Genomic DNA, 22,023 nt, shown 5'->3' on the forward strand with positions numbered 1-22,023 from the left:
GCTACATTGTGAGACCTTCCTTCAAAAACAACAACAAAAATCACGAGGAATAAGGAGCAGAAAAATATGCTGAAAAACACTGTAACTTATTTCATCGTTAAACATGTTTAAGAAAAATGAAGAGGACATGAAGGAACGATAGAGTTAGAAAAGTTTGGAAAATTAATAGAATTCATGAAGTTGATGAAAAAGAAAACTCGTTTCAGAAGAAAAAGCCCAACACAAAACAGAATGCCTTGAGTTAAATAAGAAAAATAATAAATCAAAAAAATATTAATCAAAATTGGGAAAAAAAATACACAACCAAAAATAAAGGTCAAGAGAAACTTGCAAGGAAAAAAATGAAAGCATCGGAGCTGACCGAATGCTATGCATCATGTAATTCAAGAGTTTCTGAAAACACACGGTCCATACAGGAAAAATACACTGAATATGTGCAAATATCAAGACCGTCACACACACACATGCAAACTCTAATAAATGAGTAGACCAGGAAGCAAGTGGGGGGGGGGCAGGCAGGGAGGGACAGACTGACAGGAGAGCACTAATGGTCTGGCTCTGGCTTCAGAATGACCATGAAGAAGAACGCTGCATACTAGAGTCATTAGCAATGAGCCTCATACCCTCTCCACTTCTTTAGTCTATGTTCAGTAAGTGGCTTTAAGGCTAAGATATATCTTCCTAACAAGATTTTAATCAGAAAAGAATGGAGGCAATGATTTGATTTCTTTTGTTGTATCTATCCGTTTCCTTTGAGTTCCGCCATGAGCCCGTTCCTGAGATACAGAATCTCTGTGTGCGTTTAAATTGGAGTATCTTGACTCAAGGAATAAAAACAGTCATCATAAAGCTATGGCATGTTCACCAACCTAAGGCATTTTTGAGGGGTTCTGATGTTTCCTACTAAGATATGAACCACTTACCATACTTGTGGCTTCTTCTGCCACACCCTCCTAGGCTTGGCTTTAATATCCTAGCTACTATACTTTCATCTACCAAGCTTTTCAAGTGACTGCCGGGATTGACTTGCCACCTGCACCATTCTGGACCCCATGGATTCTATCCTAATGGAGGCGCCATCATCCTACCTGTGCAGCTTGCTCTTCCTGTTTCTGCCTGAGCTCAGTCTGCAAAGTACTAACGACTTCTTCCTTTTCTTGAAGCTGCTGCTTCATCAAGACAATCTCCTCCATCGCAGTCGATTTCTTATTCAACGGAAGGGGAAAATATTTAGTTAAGCAATGGGATTGGCAACTTTTAGTTCTTTTGACTTTCTCATTTGCCTTGAATACCTACCCTATTTTTTTCTAATTTCCACTTTAATAATGCAAAAAGAATTTTACTTGCTAATTTATAAAGTATCATTGAATTGCCAAAACTTTTCAGAAGAAGACAGAAGCAATAGCAATACGCTTTTCAATTTCTTTGAAAGCTAACATAGCAAAGAGACAGACCAAATAGACAGTGAGCAGAAAAACATGGAAAACAGTAACAATATGTAAAATCTATCCTAAAAACCTTGCACTAAACAAGTTAAGGGCAAACAATAAAAATTGGGATTTTCTTGGCATTAGAGACTATAAAATAATAATGATAAAAAAAAAGACAGCAATAGAGCTACATCTGATGTTCCTGTGGAATAGGGAAAAATCCAAGGTAACCAAGAAGAATTTGTAGGAATAGGTGGCAGCTAGTATTAGAAGAGATGCAACACTTCCCGGTCTTTGATCATGGCTAAATGCAGGCCATCCACAGGAAAAAAAAACCCAAATGCGATCTGTATAGAGGTTTAGCAATGGTTCAGTGGCAACTAGCACTTGCTACTCTTGTGAAAAGATCCAGGTTCCATCACAGCACCCACGCTATCTGTAATTCCAGTTGCAGGGGATCTGATGTCCTCGTCTGACCTCTGGGGTTATGTAGTGCATATACATACATGTAAGCAAAATCATTCACACAAAAGATGCATGAACAATTACATAATACCATTCAAAAGTCAGGCATGGTGGCTCATGCCTATAATTCCAGCACTCAAGAGGCTGAGACAGGAGGACTGCCACAAGTTCAAGGTAAAACTGGGCTACATTGTGAGACCTTCCTTCAAAAACAACAACAAAAATCACGAGGAATAAGGAGCAGAAAAATATGCTGAAAAACACTGTAACTTATTTCATCGTTAAACATGTTTAAGAAAAATGAAGAGGACATGAAGGAACGATAGAGTTAGAAAGTTTGGAAAATTAATAAAATTCATGAAGTTGATGAAAAAGAAAACTCGTTTCAGAAGAAAAAGCCCAACACAAAACAGAATGCCTTGAGTTAAATAAGAAAAATAATAAATCAAAAAAATATTAATCAAAATTGGGAAAAAAAATACACAACCAAAAATAAAGGTCAAGAGAAACTTGCAAGGAAAAAAATGAAAGCATCGGAGCTGACCGAATGCTATGCATCATGTAATTCAAGAGTTTCTGAAAACACACGGTCCATACAGGAAAAATACACTGAATATGTGCAAATATCAAGACCGTCACACACACACATGCAAACTCTAATAAATGAGTAGACCAGGAAGCAAGTGGGGGGGCAGGCAGGGAGGGACAGACTGACAGGAGAGCACTAATGGTCTGGCTCTGGCTTCAGAATGACCATGAAGAAGAACGCTGCATACTAGAGTCATTAGCAATGAGCCTCATACCCTCTCCACTTCTTTAGTCTATGTTCAGTAAGTGGCTTTAAGGCTAAGATATATCTTCCTAACAAGATTTTAATCAGAAAAGAATGGAGGCAATGATTTGATTTCTTTTGTTGTATCTATCCGTTTCCTTTGAGTTCCGCCATGAGCCCGTTCCTGAGATACAGAATCTCTGTGTGCGTTTAAATTGGAGTATCTTGACTCAAGGAATAAAAACAGTCATCATAAAGCTATGGCAAGTTCACCAACCTAAAAGGCATTTTTGAGGGGTTCTGATGTTTCCTACTAAGATATGAACCACTTACCATACTTGTGGCTTCTTCTGCCACACCCTCCTAGGCTTGGCTTTAATATCCTAGCTACTATACTTTCATCTACCAAGCTTTTCAAGTGACTGCCGGGATTGACTTGCCACCTGCACCATTCTGGACCCCATGGATTCTATCCTAATGGAGGCGCCATCATCCTACCTGTGCAGCTTGCTCTTCCTGTTTCTGCCTGAGCTCAGTCTGCAAAGTACTAACGACTTCTTCCTTTTCTTGAAGCTGCTGCTTCATCAAGACAATCTCCTCCATCGCAGTCGATTTCTTATTCAACGGAAGGGGAAAAATATTTAGTTAAGCAATGGGATTGGCAACTTTTAGTTCTATTGACTTTCTCATTTGCCTTGAATACCTACCCTATTTTTTTCTAATTTCCACTTTAATAATGCAAAAAGAATTTTACTTGCTAATTTATAAAGTATCATTGAATTGCCAAAACTTTTCAGAAGAAGACAGAAGCAATAGCAATACGCTTTTCAATTTCTTTGAAAGCTAACATAGCAAAGAGACAGACCAAATAGACAGTGAGCAGAAAAACATGGAAAACAGTAACAATATGTAAAATCTATCCTAAAAACCTTGCACTAAACAAGTTAAGGGCAAACAATAAAAATTGGGATTTTCTTGGCATTAGAGACTATAAAATAATAATGATAAAAAAAAAGACAGCAATAGAGCTACATCTGATGTTCCTGTGGAATAGGGAAAAATCCAAGGTAACCAAGAAGAATTTGTAGGAATAGGTGGCAGCTAGTATTAGAAGAGATGCAACACTTCCCGGTCTTTGATCATGGCTAAATGCAGGCCATCCACAGGAAAAAAAAACCCAAATGCGATCTGTATAGAGGTTTAGCAATGGTTCAGTGGCAACTAGCACTTGCTACTCTTGTGAAAAGATCCAGGTTCCATCACAGCACCCACGCTATCTGTAACTCCAGTTGCAGGGGATCTGATGTCCTCGTCTGACCTCTGGGGTTATGTAGTGCATATACATACATGTAAGCAAAATCATTCACACAAAAGATGCATGAACAATTACATAATACCATTCAAAAGTCAGGCATGGTGGCTCATGCCTATAATTCCAGCACTCAAGAGGCTGAGACAGGAGGACTGCCACAAGTTCAAGGTAAAACTGGGCTACATTGTGAGACCTTCCTTCAAAAACAACAACAAAAATCACGAGGAATAAGGAGCAGAAAAATATGCTGAAAAACACTGTAACTTATTTCATCGTTAAACATGTTTAAGAAAAATGAAGAGGACATGAAGGAACGATAGAGTTAGAAAAGTTTGGAAAATTAATAAAATTCATGAAGTTGATGAAAAAGAAAACTCGTTTCAGAAGAAAAAGCCCAACACAAAACAGAATGCCTTGAGTTAAATAAGAAAAATAATAAATCAAAAAAATATTAATCAAAATTGGGAAAAAAAATACACAACCAAAAATAAAGGTCAAGAGAAACTTGCAAGGAAAAAAATGAAAGCATCGGAGCTGACCGAATGCTATGCATCATGTAATTCAAGAGTTTCTGAAAACACACGGTCCATACAGGAAAAATACACTGAATATGTGCAAATATCAAGACCGTCACACACACACATGCAAACTCTAATAAATGAGTAGACCAGGAAGCAAGTGGGGGGGCAGGCAGGGAGGGACAGACTGACAGGAGAGCACTAATGGTCTGGCTCTGGCTTCAGAATGACCATGAAGAAGAACGCTGCATACTAGAGTCATTAGCAATGAGCCTCATACCCTCTCCACTTCTTTAGTCTATGTTCAGTAAGTGGCTTTAAGGCTAAGATATATCTTCCTAACAAGATTTTAATCAGAAAAGAATGGAGGCAATGATTTGATTTCTTTTGTTGTATCTATCCGTTTCCTTTGAGTTCCGCCATGAGCCCGTTCCTGAGATACAGAATCTCTGTGTGCGTTTAAATTGGAGTATCTTGACTCAAGGAATAAAAACAGTCATCATAAAGCTATGGCAAGTTCACCAACCTAAAAGGCATTTTTGAGGGGTTCTGATGTTTCCTACTAAGATATGAACCACTTACCATACTTGTGGCTTCTTCTGCCACACCCTCCTAGGCTTGGCTTTAATATCCTAGCTACTATACTTTCATCTACCAAGCTTTTCAAGTGACTGCCGGGATTGACTTGCCACCTGCACCATTCTGGACCCCATGGATTCTATCCTAATGGAGGCGCCATCATCCTACCTGTGCAGCTTGCTCTTCCTGTTTCTGCCTGAGCTCAGTCTGCAAAGTACTAACGACTTCTTCCTTTTCTTGAAGCTGCTGCTTCATCAAGACAATCTCCTCCATCGCAGTCGATTTCTTATTCAACGGAAGGGGAAAAATATTTAGTTAAGCAATGGGATTGGCAACTTTTAGTTCTTTTGACTTTCTCATTTGCCTTGAATACCTACCCTATTTTTTTCTAATTTCCAGTTTAATAATGCAAAAAGAATTTTACTTGCTAATTTATAAAGTATCATTGAATTGCCAAAACATTTCAGAAGAAGACAGAAGCAATAGCAATACGCTTTTCAATTTCTTTGAAAGCTAACATAGCAAAGAGACAGACCAAATAGACAGTGAGCAGAAAAACATGGAAAACAGTAACAATATGTAAAATCTATCCTAAAAACCTTGCACTAAACAAGTTAAGGGCAAACAATAAAAATTGGGATTTTCTTGGCATTAGAGACTATAAAATAATAATGATAAAAAAAAAGACAGCAATAGAGCTACATCTGATGTTCCTGTGGAATAGGGAAAAATCCAAGGTAACCAAGAAGAATTTGTAGGAATAGGTGGCAGCTAGTATTAGAAGAGATGCAACACTTCCCGGTCTTTGATCATGGCTAAATGCAGGCCATCCACAGGAAAAAAAAACCCAAATGCGATCTGTATAGAGGTTTAGCAATGGTTCAGTGGCAACTAGCACTTGCTACTCTTGTGAAAAGATCCAGGTTCCATCACAGCACCCACGCTATCTGTAACTCCAGTTGCAGGGGATCTGATGTCCTCGTCTGAACTCTGGGGTTATGTAGTGCATATACATACATGTAAGCAAAAACATTCACACAAAAGATGCATGAACAATTACATAATACCATTCAAAAGTCAGGCATGGTGGCTCATGCCTATAATTCCAGCACTCAAGAGGCTGAGACAGGAGGACTGCCACAAGTTCAAGGTAAAACTGGGCTACATTGTGAGACCTTCCTTCAAAAACAACAACAAAAATCACGAGGAATAAGGAGCAGAAAAATATGCTGAAAAACACTGTAACTTATTTCATCGTTAAACATGTTTAAAAAAAATGAAGAGGACATGAAGGAACGATAGAGTTAGAAAAGTTTGGAAAATTAATAAAATTCATGAAGTTGATGAAAAAGAAAACTCGTTTCAGAAGAAAAAGCCCAACACAAAACAGAATGCCTTGAGTTAAATAAGAAAAATAATAAATCAAAAAAATATTAATCAAAATTGGGAAAAAAAATACACAACCAAAAATAAAGGTCAAGAGAAACTTGCAAGGAAAAAAATGAAAGCATCGGAGCTGACCGAATGCTATGCATCATGTAATTCAAGAGTTTCTGAAAACACACGGTCCATACAGGAAAAATACACTGAATATGTGCAAATATCAAGACCGTCACACACACACATGCAAACTCTAATAAATGAGTAGACCAGGAAGCAAGTGGGGGGGCAGGCAGGGAGGGACAGACTGACAGGAGAGCACTAATGGTCTGGCTCTGGCTTCAGAATGACCATGAAGAAGAACGCTGCATACTAGAGTCATTAGCAATGAGCCTCATACCCTCTCCACTTCTTTAGTCTATGTTCAGTAAGTGGCTTTAAGGCTAAGATATATCTTCCTAACAAGATTTTAATCAGAAAAGAATGGAGGCAATGATTTGATTTCTTTTGTTGTATCTATCCGTTTCCTTTGAGTTCCGCCATGAGCCCGTTCCTGAGATACAGAATCTCTGTGTGCGTTTAAATTGGAGTATCTTGACTCAAGGAATAAAAACAGTCATCATAAAGCTATGGCAAGTTCACCAACCTAAAAGGCATTTTTGAGGGGTTCTGATGTTTCCTACTAAGATATGAACCACTTACCATACTTGTGGCTTCTTCTGCCACACCCTCCTAGGCTTGGCTTTAATATCCTAGCTACTATACTTTCATCTACCAAGCTTTTCAAGTGACTGCCGGGATTGACTTGCCACCTGCACCATTCTGGACCCCATGGATTCTATCCTAATGGAGGCGCCATCATCCTACCTGTGCAGCTTGCTCTTCCTGTTTCTGCCTGAGCTCAGTCTGCAAAGTACTAACGACTTCTTCCTTTTCTTGAAGCTGCTGCTTCATCAAGACAATCTCCTCCATCGCAGTCGATTTCTTATTCAACGGAAGGGGAAAAATATTTAGTTAAGCAATGGGATTGGCAACTTTTAGTTCTTTTGACTTTCTCATTTGCCTTGAATACCTACCCTATTTTTTTCTAATTTCCACTTTAATAATGCAAAAAGAATTTTACTTGCTAATTTATAAAGTATCACTGAATTGCCAAAACATTTCAGAAGAAGACAGAAGCAATAGCAATACGCTTTTCAATTTCTTTGAAAGCTAACATAGCAAAGAGACAGACCAAATAGACAGTGAGCAGAAAAACATGGAAAACAGTAACAATATGTAAAATCTATCCTAAAAACCTTGCACTAAACAAGTTAAGGGCAAACAATAAAAATTGGGATTTTCTTGGCATTAGAGACTATAAAATAATAATGATACAAAAAAAGACAGCAATAGAGCTACATCTGATGTTCCTGTGGAATAGGGAAAAATCCAAGGTAACCAAGAAGAATTTGTAGGAATAGGTGGCAGCTAGTATTAGAAGAGATGCAACACTTCCCGGTCTTTGATCATGGCTAAATGCAGGCCATCCACAGGAAAAAAAAAACCCAAATGCGATCTGTATAGAGGTTTAGCAATGGTTCAGTGGCAACTAGCACTTGCTACTCTTGTGAAAAGATCCAGGTTCCATCACAGCACCCACGCTATCTGTAACTCCAGTTGCAGGGGATCTGATGTCCTCGTCTGACCTCTGGGGTTATGTAGTGCATATACATACATGTAAGCAAAAACATTCACACAAAAGATGCATGAACAATTACATAATACCATTCAAAAGTCAGGCATGGTGGCTCATGCCTATAATTCCAGCACTCAAGAGGCTGAGACAGGAGGACTGCCACAAGTTCAAGGTAAAACTGGGCTACATTGTGAGACCTTCCTTCAAAAACAACAACAAAAATCACGAGGAATAAGGAGCAGAAAAATATGCTGAAAAACACTGTAACTTATTTCATCGTTAAACATGTTTAAGAAAAATGAAGAGGACATGAAGGAACGATAGAGTTAGAAAAGTTTGGAAAATTAATAAAATTCATGAAGTTGATGAAAAAGAAAACTCGTTTCAGAAGAAAAAGCCCAACACAAAACAGAATGCCTTGAGTTAAATAAGAAAAATAATAAATCAAAAAAATATTAATCAAAATTGGGAAAAAAAAACACAACCAAAAATAAAGGTCAAGAGAAACTTGCAAGGAAAAAAATGAAAGCATCGGAGCTGACCGAATGCTATGCATCATGTAATTCAAGAGTTTCTGAAAACACACGGTCCATACAGGAAAAATACACTGAATATGTGCAAATATCAAGACCGTCACACACACACATGCAAACTCTAATAAATGAGTAGACCAGGAAGCAAGTGGGGGGGCAGGCAGGGAGGGACAGACTGACAGGAGAGCACTAATGGTCTGGCTCTGGCTTCAGAATGACCATGAAGAAGAACGCTGCATACTAGAGTCATTAGCAATGAGCCTCATACCCTCTCCACTTCTTTAGTCTATGTTCAGTAAGTGGCTTTAAGCCTAAGATATATCTTCCTAACAAGATTTTAATCAGAAAAGAATGGAGGCAATGATTTGATTTCTTTTGTTGTATATATCCTTTTCCTTTGAGTTCCGCCATGAGCCCGTTCCTGAGATACAGAATCTCTGTGTGCGTTTAAATTGGAGTATCTTGACTCAAGGAATAAAAACAGTCATCATAAAGCTATGGCAAGTTCACCAACCTAAGGCATTTTTGAGGGGTTCTGATGTTTCCTACTAAGATATGAACCACTTACCATACTTGTGGCTTCTTCTGCCACACCCTCCTAGGCTTGGCTTTAATATCCTAGCTACCATACTATCATCTACCAAGGTTTTCAAGTGTCTGCCGGGATTGACTTGCCACCTGCAACATTCTGGACCCCATGGATACTGTCCTAATGGAGGCGCCATCATCCTACCTGCGCAGCTTGCTCTTCCTGTTTCCTCCTGAGCTCAGTCATCAAAATACTAATGAGTTCTTTATTTTCTTGAAGCTGCTGCTTCATCAAGACACACTCCTCCATCGCAGCAGATTTCTCATGCAACTGAAGGGGAAAAATATTTACTTAAAAATGTGGTTGGCAACTTTTAGTTCTTTTGACTTTCTCATTTGCCTTGAATACCTACCCTATTATTTCTAATTTCCACTTTAATAATGCAAAAAGAATTTTATTTGCTAATTTATAAAGTATCATTGACTCGCCAAAACTTTTCAGAAGAAGACAGAAGCAATAGCAATACGCTTTTCAATTTCTTTGAAAGCTAACATAGCAAAGAGACAGACCAAATAGACAGTGAGCAGAAAAACATGGAAAACAGTAACAATATGTAAAAACTATCCTAAAAACCTTGCACTAAACAAGTTAAGGGCAAACAATAAAAATTGGGATTTTCTTGGCATTAGAGACTATAAAATAATAATGATAAAAAAAAAGACAGCAATAGAGCTACATCTGATGTTCCTGTGAAATAGGGAAAAATCCAAGGTAACCAAGAAGTATTTGCAGGAATAGGTGGCAGCTAGTATTAGAAGAGATGCAACCCTTCCCGTTCTTTGATCATGGGTAAATGCAGGCCATCCACAGGAAAAAACCCCAAATGCAATCTGTATAGAGGCTTAGCAATGGTTCAGTGGCAACTAGCACTTGCCACTCTTGTGAAAAGATCCAGGTTCCATCACAGCACCCACACAATCTGTAACTCCAGTTCCAGGGGATCTGATGTCCTCGTCTCACCTCTTGGGGTATGTAGTGCATATACATACATGTAAGCAAAAACATTCACACAAAAGATGCATGAACAATTACATAATATCATTCAAAAGTCAGGCATGGTGGCTCATGCCTATAATTCCAGCACAAAGAGGCTGAGACAGGAGGACTGCCACAAGTTCAAGGTAAAACTGGGCTACATTGTGAGACCTTCCTTCAAAAACAACAAAAATCACGAAGAATACAAAGCAGAACAATATGCTGATAGACACTGTAACTTATTTCATAGTTAACCATGATTAACAAAAATGACGAGGACATGAAAGGAACATAAGCATTAGAATAGTTTTAAAAAGTAATAAAATTCATGAGGTTGATAGAAAAGAAAACTCGTTTCAGAAGAGGAAGCCATACACAAAACAGAATGCCTTGAGTTAAATAAGAAAAATAATAAATCAAAAAAATATTAATCAAAATTGGGAAAAAAAAACACAACCAAAAATAAAGGTCAAGAGAAACTTGCAAGGAAAAAAATGAAAGCATCGGAGCTGACCGAATGCTATGCATCATGTAATTCAAGAGTTTCTGAAAACACACGGTCCATACAGGAAAAATACACTGAATATGTGCAAATATCAAGACCGTCACACACACACATGCAAACTCTAATAAATGAGTAGACCAGGAAGCAAGTGGGGGGTCAGGCAGGGAGGGACAGACTGACAGGAGAGCACTAATGGTCTGGCTCTGGCTTCAGAATGACCATGAAGAAGAACGCTGCATACTAGAGTCATTAGCAATGAGCCTCATACCCTCTCCACTTCTTTAGTCTATGTTCAGTAAGTGGCTTTAAGCCTAAGATATATCTTCCTAACAAGATTTTAATCAGAAAAGAATGGAGGCAATGATTTGATTTCTTTTGTTGTATATATCCTTTTCCTTTGAGTTCCGCCATGAGCCCGTTCCTGAGATACAGAATCTCTGTGTGCGTTTAAATTGGAGTATCTTGACTCAAGGAATAAAAACAGTCATCATAAAGCTATGGCAAGTTCACCAACCTAAGGCATTTTTGAGGGGTTCTGATGTTTCCTACTAAGATATGAACCACTTACCATACTTGTGGCTTCTTCTGCCACACCCTCCTAGGCTTGGCTTTAATATCCTAGCTACCATACTATCATCTACCAAGGTTTTCAAGTGTCTGCCGGGATTGACTTGCCACCTGCAACATTCTGGACCCCATGGATACTGTCCTAATGGAGGCGCCATCATCCTACCTGCGCAGCTTGCTCTTCCTGTTTCCTCCTGAGCTCAGTCATCAAAATACTAATGAGTTCTTTATTTTCTTGAAGCTGCTGCTTCATCAAGACACACTCCTCCATCGCAGCAGATTTCTCATGCAACTGAAGGGGAAAAATATTTACTTAAACAATGTGGTTGGCAACTTTTAGTTCTTTTGACTTTCTCATTTGCCTTGAATACCTACCCTATTATTTCTAATTTCCACTTTAATAATGCAAAAAGAATTTTATTTGCTAATTTATAAAGTATCATTGACTCGCCAAAACTTTTCAGAAGAAGACAGAAGCAATAGCAATACGCTTTTCAATTTCTTTGAAAGCTAACATAGCAAAGAGACAGACCAAATAGACAGTGAGCAGAAAAACATGGAAAACAGTAACAATATGTAAAAACTATCCTAAAAACCTTGCACTAAACAAGTTAAGGGCAAACAATAAAAATTGGGATTTTCTTGGCATTAGAGACTATAAAATAATAATGATAAAAAAAAAGACAGCAATAGAGCTACATCTGATGTTCCTGTGAAATAGGGAAAAATCCAAGGTAACCAAGAAGTATTTGCAGGAATAGGTGGCAACTAGTATTAGAAGAGATGCAACACTTCCCGTTCTTTGATCATGGCTAAATGCAGGCCATCCACAGGAAAAAAAAACCCAAATGCGATCTGTATAGAGGTTTAGCAATGGTTCAGTGGCAACTAGCACTTGCCACTCTTGTGAAAAGATCCAGGTTCCATCACAGCACCCACGCTATCTGTAACTCCAGTTCCAGGGGATCTGATGTCCTCGTCTCACCTCTTGGGGTATGTAGTGCATATACATACATGTAAGCAAAAACATTCACACAAAAGATGCATGAACAATTACATAATATCATTCAAAAGTCAGGCATGGTGGCTCATGCCTATAATTCCAGCACAAAGAGGCTGAGACAGGAGGACTGCCACAAGTTCAAGGTAAAACTGGGCTACATTGTGAGACCTTCCTTCAAAAACAACAAAAATCACGAAGAATACAAAGCAGAACAATATGCTGATAGACACTGTAACTTATTTCATAGTTAACCATGATTAACAAAAATGACGAGGACATGAAAGGAACATAAGCATTAGAATAGTTTTAAAAAGTAATAAAATTCATGAGGTTGATAGAAAAGAAAACTCGTTTCAGAAGAGGAAGCCATACACAAAACAGAATGCCTTGAGTTAAATAAGAAAAATAATAAATCAAAAAAATATTAATCAAAATTGGGAAAAAAATTACACAACCAAAAATAAAGGTCAAGAGAAACTTGCAAGGAAAAAAATGAAAGCATCGGAGCTGACCGAATGCTATGCATCATGTAATTCAAGAGTTTCTGAAAACACACGATCCATACACGAAAAATACACTGAATATGTGCAAATATCAAGACCGTCACACACACACATACAAACTCTAATAAATGAGTAACCAGGAAGCAAGGGAGAGCGGGAGGGGCAGGCAGGGTGGGACAGACTGAGAAGAGCACTACTGATCTGGCTCTGGCTTCAGAATGACCATGAAGAACGCTGTATACTAGAGTCATTAGCAATGAGCCTCATACCCTCCAATTCTTTAGCCTATGTTCAGTAAGTAGCTTTAAGGCTAAGATATATCTTCCTAACAAGATTTTAATCAGAAAAGAATGGAGGCAATGATTTGATTTCTTTTGTTGTATCTATCCATTTCCTTTGAGTTCCGCCATGAGCCCTTTCCTGAGCTACAGAATCTCTGTGTGCTATTAAAATGGAGTATCTTGACCTAAGGAATTAAAACAGCCACCATAAAGCTATGGCAAGTTCACCAACCTTAATGGCATTTTTGAGGGGTTCTGATGTTTCATACTAAGATATGAACCACTTACCATACTTGTGGCTTCTTCTGCCACACCCTCCTAGGCTTGGTTTTAATATCCTAGCTACCATACTTTCATCTCCCAAGCTTTTCAAGGGACTGCCGGGATTGACTTGCCACCTGCACCATTCTTGACCCCATGTATACTATCCTAATGGAGGCGCCATCATCCTACCTGCGCATCTAGCTCTTCCTGTTTCCTCCTGAGCTCAGTCAGCAAAATACTAATGAGTTCTTTATTTTCTTGAAGCTGCTGCTTCATCAAGACAAACTCATCCATCGTAGCCGATTTCTCATGCAACTGAAGAAGAAAAATATTTAGTTAAGCAATGTGATTGGCAACTTTTAGTTCTTTTGACTTTCTCATTTGCCTTGAATATCTACCCTATTTTTTTCTAATTTCCACTTTAATAATGCAAAAAGAATTTTACTTGCTAATTTATAAAGTATCATTGAATTACCAGAACTTTTCAGAAGAAGACAGAAGCAATAGCAATACGCTGTTCAATTTCTTTGAAAGCTAACATAGCAAAGAGACAGACCAAATAGACAGTGAGCAGAAAAACATGGAAAACAGTAACAATATGTAAAAACTATCCTAAAAACCTTGCACTAAACAAGTTAAGGGCAAACAATAAAAATTGGGATTTTCTTGGCATTAGAGACTATAAAATAATAATGATAAAAATAAGACAGCAATAGAGCTACATCTGATGTTCCTGTGGAATAGGGAAAAATCCAAGGTAACCAAGAAGTATTTGCAGGAATAGGTGGCAACTAGTATTAGAAGAGATGCAACACTTCCCGTTCTTTGATCATGGCTAAATGCAAGCCATCCACAGGAAAAAAAAAACCCAAATGCGATTTGTATAGAGGCTTAGCAATGGTTCAGTGGCAACTAGCACTTGCTACTCTTGTGAAAAGATCCAGGTTCCATCACAGCACCCACACTATCTGTAACTCCAGTTCCAGGGGATCTGATGTCCTCGTCTCATCTCTTGGGGTATGTAGTGCATATACATACATGTAAGCAAAAACATTCACAGAAAAGATGCATGAACAATTACATAATACCATTCAAAAGTCAGGCATGGTGGCTCATGCCTATAATTCCAGCACTCAAGAGGCTGTGATGTGGGAGTGATTTCTTATTAATAAAGAAACTGCCTAGACCCATTTGATAGGCCAACCCTTAGGTAGGCGGAGTAAACAGAATGGAATGCTGGGAGAAAGAAGCTGAGTCAAGGAGTCGCCATGGTTCTCCCACTCCAGACAGACGCAGGTTAAGATCATTCCTGGTAAGCCAGCTTGTGGGCTACACAGATTAATAGAAATGGGTTAGATCAATATGTAAAAGCTAGCCAATAAGAAACTGAAACTAATGGGTCAGGCAGTGTTTAAAAGAATAGTTATAGTTTTCCATTGTTATGATAAAAGATAAAATAGATATAAATATTGTAACTGTGATTCTTGCTTAATAACTGTTTTGCTATATGTAATTTTATTATGTTAAAGTTAAAGCCTTTCTTTTTTGTTTAAACAGAAAAAGGGGAAATGATGTGGGAGTGATTTCTTATTAATAAAGAAACTGCCTAGACCCATTTGATAGGCCAACCCTTAGGTAGGCGGAGTAAACAGAATGGAATGCTGGGAGAAAGAAGCTGAGTCAAGGAGTCGCCATGGTTCTCCCACTCCAGACAGACGCAGGTTAAGATCATTCCTGGTAAGCCAGCTTGTGGGCTACACAGATTAATAGAAATGGGTTAGATCAATATGTAAAAGCTAGCCAATAAGAAACTGAAACTAATGGGTCAGGCAGTGTTTAAAAGAATACAGTTTCCGTGTAATTATTTCGGGAAAAGCTAGCCGTTCAGGCGGCCGGGTGCGGGGACTCAGCCCGCCACTCCGACTACAACAAGGCTGAGACAGGAGGACTGCCACAAGTTCAAGGTAAAACTGCGCTACATTGTGAGACCTTCCTTCAAAAACAACAACAAAAATCACGAAGAATACAAAGCAGAACAATATGCTGATAGACACTGTAACTTATTTCATAGTTAACCATGATTAACAAAAATGAAGAGGACATGAAAGGAACATAAGCATTAGAATAGTTTTAAAAAGTAATAAAATTCATGAGGTTGATAGAAAAGAAAACTCCTTTCAGAAGAGGAAGCCAAACACAAAACAGAATGCCTTGAGTTAAATAAGAAAACGGATAAATCAAAAAAATATTAATCAAAATTGGGAAAAAAAATACACAACCAAACATAAAGGTTAACAGAAACCTGCAAGGAAAAAAATGAAAGCATCGGAGCTGACCGAATGCTATGCATCATGTAATTCAAGAGTTTCTGAAAACACACGACCCATACAGGAAAAATACACTGAATATGTGCAAATATCAAGACCGTCACACACACACATGCAAACTCTAATAAATGAGTAGACCAGGAAGCAAGGGAGAGCGGGATGGGCAGGCAGGGAGTGACAGACTGACAGGAGAGCACTACTGCTCTGGCTCTGGCTTCAGAATGACCATGAAGAAGAAAGCTGCATACTAGAGTCATTAGCAATGAGCCTCATACCCTCCACTTCTTTAGTCTATGTTCAGTAAGTAGCTTTAAGGCTAAGATATATCTTCCTAACAAGATTTTAATCAGAAAAGAATGGAGGTAATGATTTGATTTCTTTTGTTGTATCTATCCGTTTCCTTTGAGTTCCGCCACGAGCCCGTTCCTGAGATACAGAATCTCTGTGTGTTATTAAAATGGAGTATCTTGACCTAAGGAATAAAAACAGCCACCATAAAGCTATGGCAAGTTCACCAACCTTAATGGCATTTTTGAGGGGTTCTGGTGTTTCCTACTGAAATATGAACCACTTACCGTACTTGTAGCTTCTTCTGCCACACCCGCCTAAGCTTGGCTTTAATATCCTAGGTACCATACTTTCATCTACCATGCTTTTCAAGTGACTGCCGGGATTGACTTGCCCCTTGCACCATTGAGGGCCTCATGGATTCTATCCTAATGGAGGCGCCATCATCCTACCTGTGCAGCTTGCTCTTCCTCTTTCTGCCTGAGCTCAGTCCGCAAAGTGCAAATGATTTCTTTATTTTCTTGAAGCTGCTGCTTCATCAATACAAACTCCTCCATCGCAGCCGATTCCTCATCCAACTGAAGGAGAAAATATTTACTTAAGCAATGGGATTGGCAACTTTTAGTTCTTCTGACTTTCTCATTTGCCTTGAATACCTACCCTATTTTTTTGTAATTTCAACTTTAATGGACAACGAATTTTATTTGCTAATTTATAAAATATCATTCAATTTCCAAAACTTTTCAGAAGAAGACAGAAGCAATAGCAATACGCTTTTCAATTTCTTTGAAAGCTAACGCAGCAAAGAGGCAGACCATTCAGATACTGAGCAGAAAAACATGGACAACAGTAACAATATGTAGGTATCTATTCTACAAACCGTGGACTAAAGAAGCTAAGGGCAAACCATGAAAATTGGGATTTTCTTGGCATTAGAGACTGTAAAGTAATGATAAAAAAGACAGCAATAGAGCTACATCTGATGTTCCTTTGGAATAGGGAAAAAATCCAAGGTAACCAAGAGGTATTTGCAGGAATAGGTGGCAGCTAGTATTAGAAGAGATGCAACCCTTCCTGTTCTTTGATCAAGGGTAAATGCAGGCCATCCACAGGAAAAAAATCCCATATGCGATCTGTATAGATAGAGGCTTAGCAATGTTTCAGTCGCTACTAGCACTTGCTGCTCACATGAAAAGATCCAGGTTCCGTACCAGCACCCACGCTATCTGTAACTCCAATTCCAGGGGATCTGATGTCTTCGTCTGACCTCTGGGGGTATGTAGTGCATATACATACATGTAAGCAAAAATCTTCACACAAAAGATGCATGAACCATTACATAATATCATTCAAAAGTCAGGCATGGTGGCTCATGCCTATAATTCCAGCACTCAAAATGCTGAGACAGGAGGACTGCCACAAGTTCAAGGTAAAACTGGGCTACATTGTGAGACCTTCCTTCAAAATCAACAACAAAAATCACAAAGAATAAGGAGCAGAACAATATGCTGAAAGACACTGTAAGAAGAGGACATGAAAGGAAAATTAGAGTTAGAAAATTTGAAAAATTAATAAAATTCATGAAGTTGATATAAAAGAAAGCTCGTTTCAGAAGAGAAAGCCAAACACAAAACAGAATGCCTTGAGTTAAATGAGAGAAAGGAGAAATCTAAAAAATATTAATCAAAATTGGTTAAAAAAAATACTCAACCAAAAATAAAGGTTAACAGAAACCTGCAAGGAGAAAATGAAAGCATCGGAGCTGACCGAATGCTATGAATCATGTAATTCACGAGTTTCTCAGAACACACGATCCATATATGAAGAATACACTGAATATGTGCAAATACCAACCGAGAATGCCATACACGTTTGCACACTCTAATAAATTAGTAGATGTGGAAGTAAGCGAGAGATTGAGGTCAGGCAGGAAGCTACCATCTGATACAAGATTGCTACTGATTGTCTTACAAGAGGCATTTGTTGTGGATATCCGTTGGCTGGTAATGATTTGTTAAGATAATAATACCGAGGTGACTCACTCCTACCTTCACGGCTTGTTCTGACTGTGCCTGGTGAAGCTGGGCTTGCAAATGTGTAATCAATTCCTCCTTCTCCTCGACTTGTTTTAGTTCTTTCAGCTCCTTTGAGTTCTTATAATGCTGAAAATTGCAACAGATTGAAGTTACTTACTTAAGAGTTACAATCAATATATATTTTATCTTTTTTACACTGTTTGCCTTTTAGAGACATTGAATTACAGCTTCATTAAAGTGATAGAAGCACTCAGGAGCGAGAAGCAGGAAGATCTCTCTTAGAAGCCATCCTGGTTTAGAGTCCCAGAACAGTCAGAAAGACCCTGTATCAAACAAACAAACAAAAACCAATAAAACCAACCAACCAACCACCACAACAAAATCAAACAGCAACGACAGAATCAAGAAAAAAAATTAACACAAAGGGATAAATTTTGGGCTGGGAAGATAGCTGAGTTTAAGAAAGCTTGTCCTACAACAATGGTGACTAGGGTTTGTATCCTAGAAGCCACAAATACCTGTTATTCCATCTTCAAAAGATCTGACACACCCTCATCTTGTCTCTGATACTCTTTTCTGTTGCTGTCCTCCATGTCCCCAGGCACACACATGCACACATGCACGCTGCACTAAGCACACCATGGCACACCGTGGTTACAGGGCTGCTGTGACTGACAGCTGGAGCGGACTGGGACGGCTGGACACCATTTATTGAACACGGAAAGGAAATGATGATATAAGATGCTGGCATGTTTAAGGCCTGAGGGCAAAGTAGTAAGCCTGAGTGAAATGCAGAGTATAAAATGGAAAAAATAAAAAAATCTAACAATATGACTCATGGAAAGTCTGAAAGCTTCAACATGAAAAGGAAAAGGTTAGTGCCTGCCACCATAGCCAGGGGAAGAGAGTTGCCATAGGAACCATAGAGGATGAAAAGAATTCAAACAAAGAAATTACTTGCCTTTAAAACCAACTTTGAGATGTTAAACAACCCTATTAGATTCCCCTCCTTTTCGTGGCCCTGCTGTAGGAGGGGCTAAACCTAGGGCCTTATCCACACTGCATAGGTGCTCTTCTCCTGAGCCACATCCCCAGTGCAGTCAAGGGACAGCAATGTCCCTGAAAGGCAAGGCTAAGCAGGGCACTGGGAGGTAACAAGTGCCCTCAAGGGCTGTGGCTCAGAACTTGAAAAACTCCTCTCAGAAGGAACACTTCTGACAATATAATACAGGGGGCAGGGGGAGTCGAGGCTGACTTACAACCACTGTGAGCCACAGGGGCACAGCAACATCAGGGTAAACTGCACACGCCCCCAATACCTGACGGTTCCTGTTCGTTCTCTACAGCGATACCCAACACTCAGAAGGCAGAGGCTGAGAGATCAGGAGTCCAAGGTCATTCTTTGGCTAGCTACAGAGCAAGTTGGAGACCAGCCTGGAATACACGAGACCCTGTCTCAAACAAATTAAATTAAATTAAAATAATTTATCAAAAATTACTTAAACAAAACAAAAGCCCTCAACTCTTTGGCTTGCCACTTGTCTTTGAAAAAGTTCATGGACATCTTTTGAATCCTCAAGGGTTGGAAAATACAATGCAAACTATAAGAAAGGCAGACAAATTTACAGAAATAAACAGAGGTTTATAAACAAATATAGTGCTCCAGTCCAATTTACTCTTTACACTTTTCCTGTGGAACAAGAGTTATGTCCCTAAGGAGGAGGAAAGGGAGGATAGGGAGGAGGAAGGGGAGGATAGGGAGGAGGAAGGGGAGAAGGAAGATGCTAACAATAACTTTTTTGTATCTCCCCCCCCCCTCTCTCTCTTTTTTTTTTCTTTTTTTTTTGGATTTTCGAGACAAGGTTTCCTCCATAGCTTTTGGCTCCTGTCCTGGAACTAGCTCTAGTAGACCAGGCCGGCCTCGAACTCACAGAGATCTACTTGCCTCTGCCTTTCGAGTGCTGAGTTTAAAGGCGTGCGCCACAACCACTGGTTAACAATAACTTCTTAAGACAGTTTGATACTAAACTGTCTAAGTAGATAGCAGAGACCCATCTTTCCCGGCTCATCTACACTTGGTTTCTTTCCCCACAGCTCTCGGACTAACAGGATCATTTACAGAGTGGCAGTGGTTTTCTTAAACATCACTTCTACTGCACGAGGGAGGCTGCTCACATCCCTCTAGCTTAAGTTATTCTCCTCAGAAGAACACACAACGGAGGTCTTGTTAATCTGGATCTGGACAAAGTTACTCACAGCTTCCAAACGATCTTTCATCTCTTGCTCGGCATTATAGCCCGACACATGTAAAACTGCATTCCCTATACCATAAAATAGCCTCAGCATCTCTGCAAGAGAAATAGAAAGAAAGCGCAACAATCAGTAAAAACAGATAGAGGCTGCTGGGGAGTAAGTAAAGCAGATGGGTGCAGCTAGACATTAGTACCCATATCATCTGTGTGAGAGAAGGGACTGTCACTGGATTCTGGGTGCAGCCAGCTGTGTGCCACACCCTGTCCTGCTCAGGTGCCTTATTGCACGCACCATCACTAGGATCAGTTTGAATAATAAAATGCAAGAACACAATCTTTAAATGCAAGGACATCATTGTCAAGGATGTCTTAAGGGCTGCCTTTTAATACCCTATGTTTTTTCATTGATAAACAAAAATCTTAAGTTTTCCTTCTCCCACATTGATCCTTTTCTGATTTTCGATAAAACCCCAAGACTCATCAAAATTTCCCTTCTCATGTGTTCCCGAAGCCCGTTCTTTCATGTAGTTTCCCTGACAAACCATGTGGTGTCAGTGGAGAGTCACTATTCAATGTGGAGTATAGACATTTACAGTAGTAAATGACTGAAATCAGTATCCGCTTGTTCTGAGCAGAATTAGAAAACAAAAGGCAACACAAGCAGAGAGCAGGAGACAAAGTCCAGAGCAGAAATCAGTGAACAGAAAATTAAACCCATAAAGAAAAGGCTGTGCTCAGAAAAGCTACACCCCCAAAGCCCCTATGCTGAGGATTCAGGGCCTGCGCATGCTGTGTAGACACTCAACCGCTAATCCACACCCCAACCATTGAAGATTAATTTTAATAAAGGAAATGAACACCATCAGTAATCTTTCATAGAGATCTGTATAAATCTTCTAAAGAAATTCATACTAGAATATAACTTATCAGATGATTATTCTGTCTTTAAATTTTACATGCCGCTCTTGGGAATAAGCAAACAACCAACTGATGGACTCAGAAGATGGCAATAGGCAGGGAAGAAGGAACATGTGTGTGCTTCTTAGATCCCCAGATAAGAGCAAAGCAAGTAGAGGAACAGCAAAGACCTGTGGGCAACCTGAGCAGAACAAACAGCGCCCCCCAACAACAGAAAAGTCCCTGCACAATCAAGTTTCCTGTCAACCCCCAGGTTAACGTAGCAACAGTCAAAATCAACGACCACCACCAAATCTGGCTTCAGCAGTGTCCGTTCAAGAGGAAACAGATGGTAGCCACGGGTGTGCAACAAACCAAGCAAAGGGCAGAGCCAATTGGCGTTTGTTAACTAATCAGTGTGTCGAGCACACTGATGAGGGAATGGCTCACAGACTGCCAGGTCTGGCAGCACACTTGGAATCCTAGAACCAAAAATGTGAAGGCAAGACCTCGAGACTCCCTGGACAGCCATCCTCACTTATCTGACCAGCACAGGTCCCAGGGAGACCCTGTCTCAAAAGGGCAAGGGTGGAGGATTCCTAAGGGGACCCAGGGGTGACCTCTAGCCTGCACGCACACACGCACGCACATACACACACACACACACACACACACACACACAAACATGAACGCACACACAAGTGTGCACTACCTTCCCATAAAATTATTCAGAAAAAAAAAAACAACTATTCTAACATTTTCAGGCCCTGATCAAGGTATCTAGATACCGATCAGTCAATAGCTGATAAAGTAAAGTCCAGACATTATGAACTTCCCAAAGAAAGAAGATAACCACCTTCTAGAGTCTT

The 22,023-nt window shown here is 39.4% G+C and overlaps 1 protein-coding gene across 1 annotated transcript in view; it reads right to left on the bottom strand.

Annotated features, from left to right (window-relative positions):
• LOC142844301 (uncharacterized) overlaps window positions 1-22,023 on the bottom strand; it is a 40,281-nt gene that overhangs the window by 15,548 nt on the left and 2,710 nt on the right. Inside the window, exons 2-11 of the mRNA XM_075962636.1 lie at window positions 20,262-20,353; window positions 18,018-18,131; window positions 16,422-16,547; window positions 13,544-13,669; window positions 11,470-11,595; window positions 9,401-9,526; window positions 7,324-7,440; window positions 5,245-5,361; window positions 3,166-3,282; window positions 1,089-1,205 (exon numbers count right to left, since the gene is read on the bottom strand). Of these exons, the coding sequence (XP_075818751.1) occupies window positions 1,089-1,205; window positions 3,166-3,282; window positions 5,245-5,361; window positions 7,324-7,440; window positions 9,401-9,526; window positions 11,470-11,595; window positions 13,544-13,669; window positions 16,422-16,547; window positions 18,018-18,131; window positions 20,262-20,351 (1,176 nt within the window). The 5' untranslated portion in view covers window positions 20,352-20,353. The remainder of the gene's footprint in view (window positions 1-1,088; window positions 1,206-3,165; window positions 3,283-5,244; window positions 5,362-7,323; window positions 7,441-9,400; window positions 9,527-11,469; window positions 11,596-13,543; window positions 13,670-16,421; window positions 16,548-18,017; window positions 18,132-20,261; window positions 20,354-22,023) is intronic.

This window comes from Microtus pennsylvanicus, chromosome 2 (assembly GCF_037038515.1).
Source record: "Microtus pennsylvanicus isolate mMicPen1 chromosome 2, mMicPen1.hap1, whole genome shotgun sequence".
Classification (NCBI taxonomy): Eukaryota; Metazoa; Chordata; class Mammalia; order Rodentia; family Cricetidae; genus Microtus; species Microtus pennsylvanicus.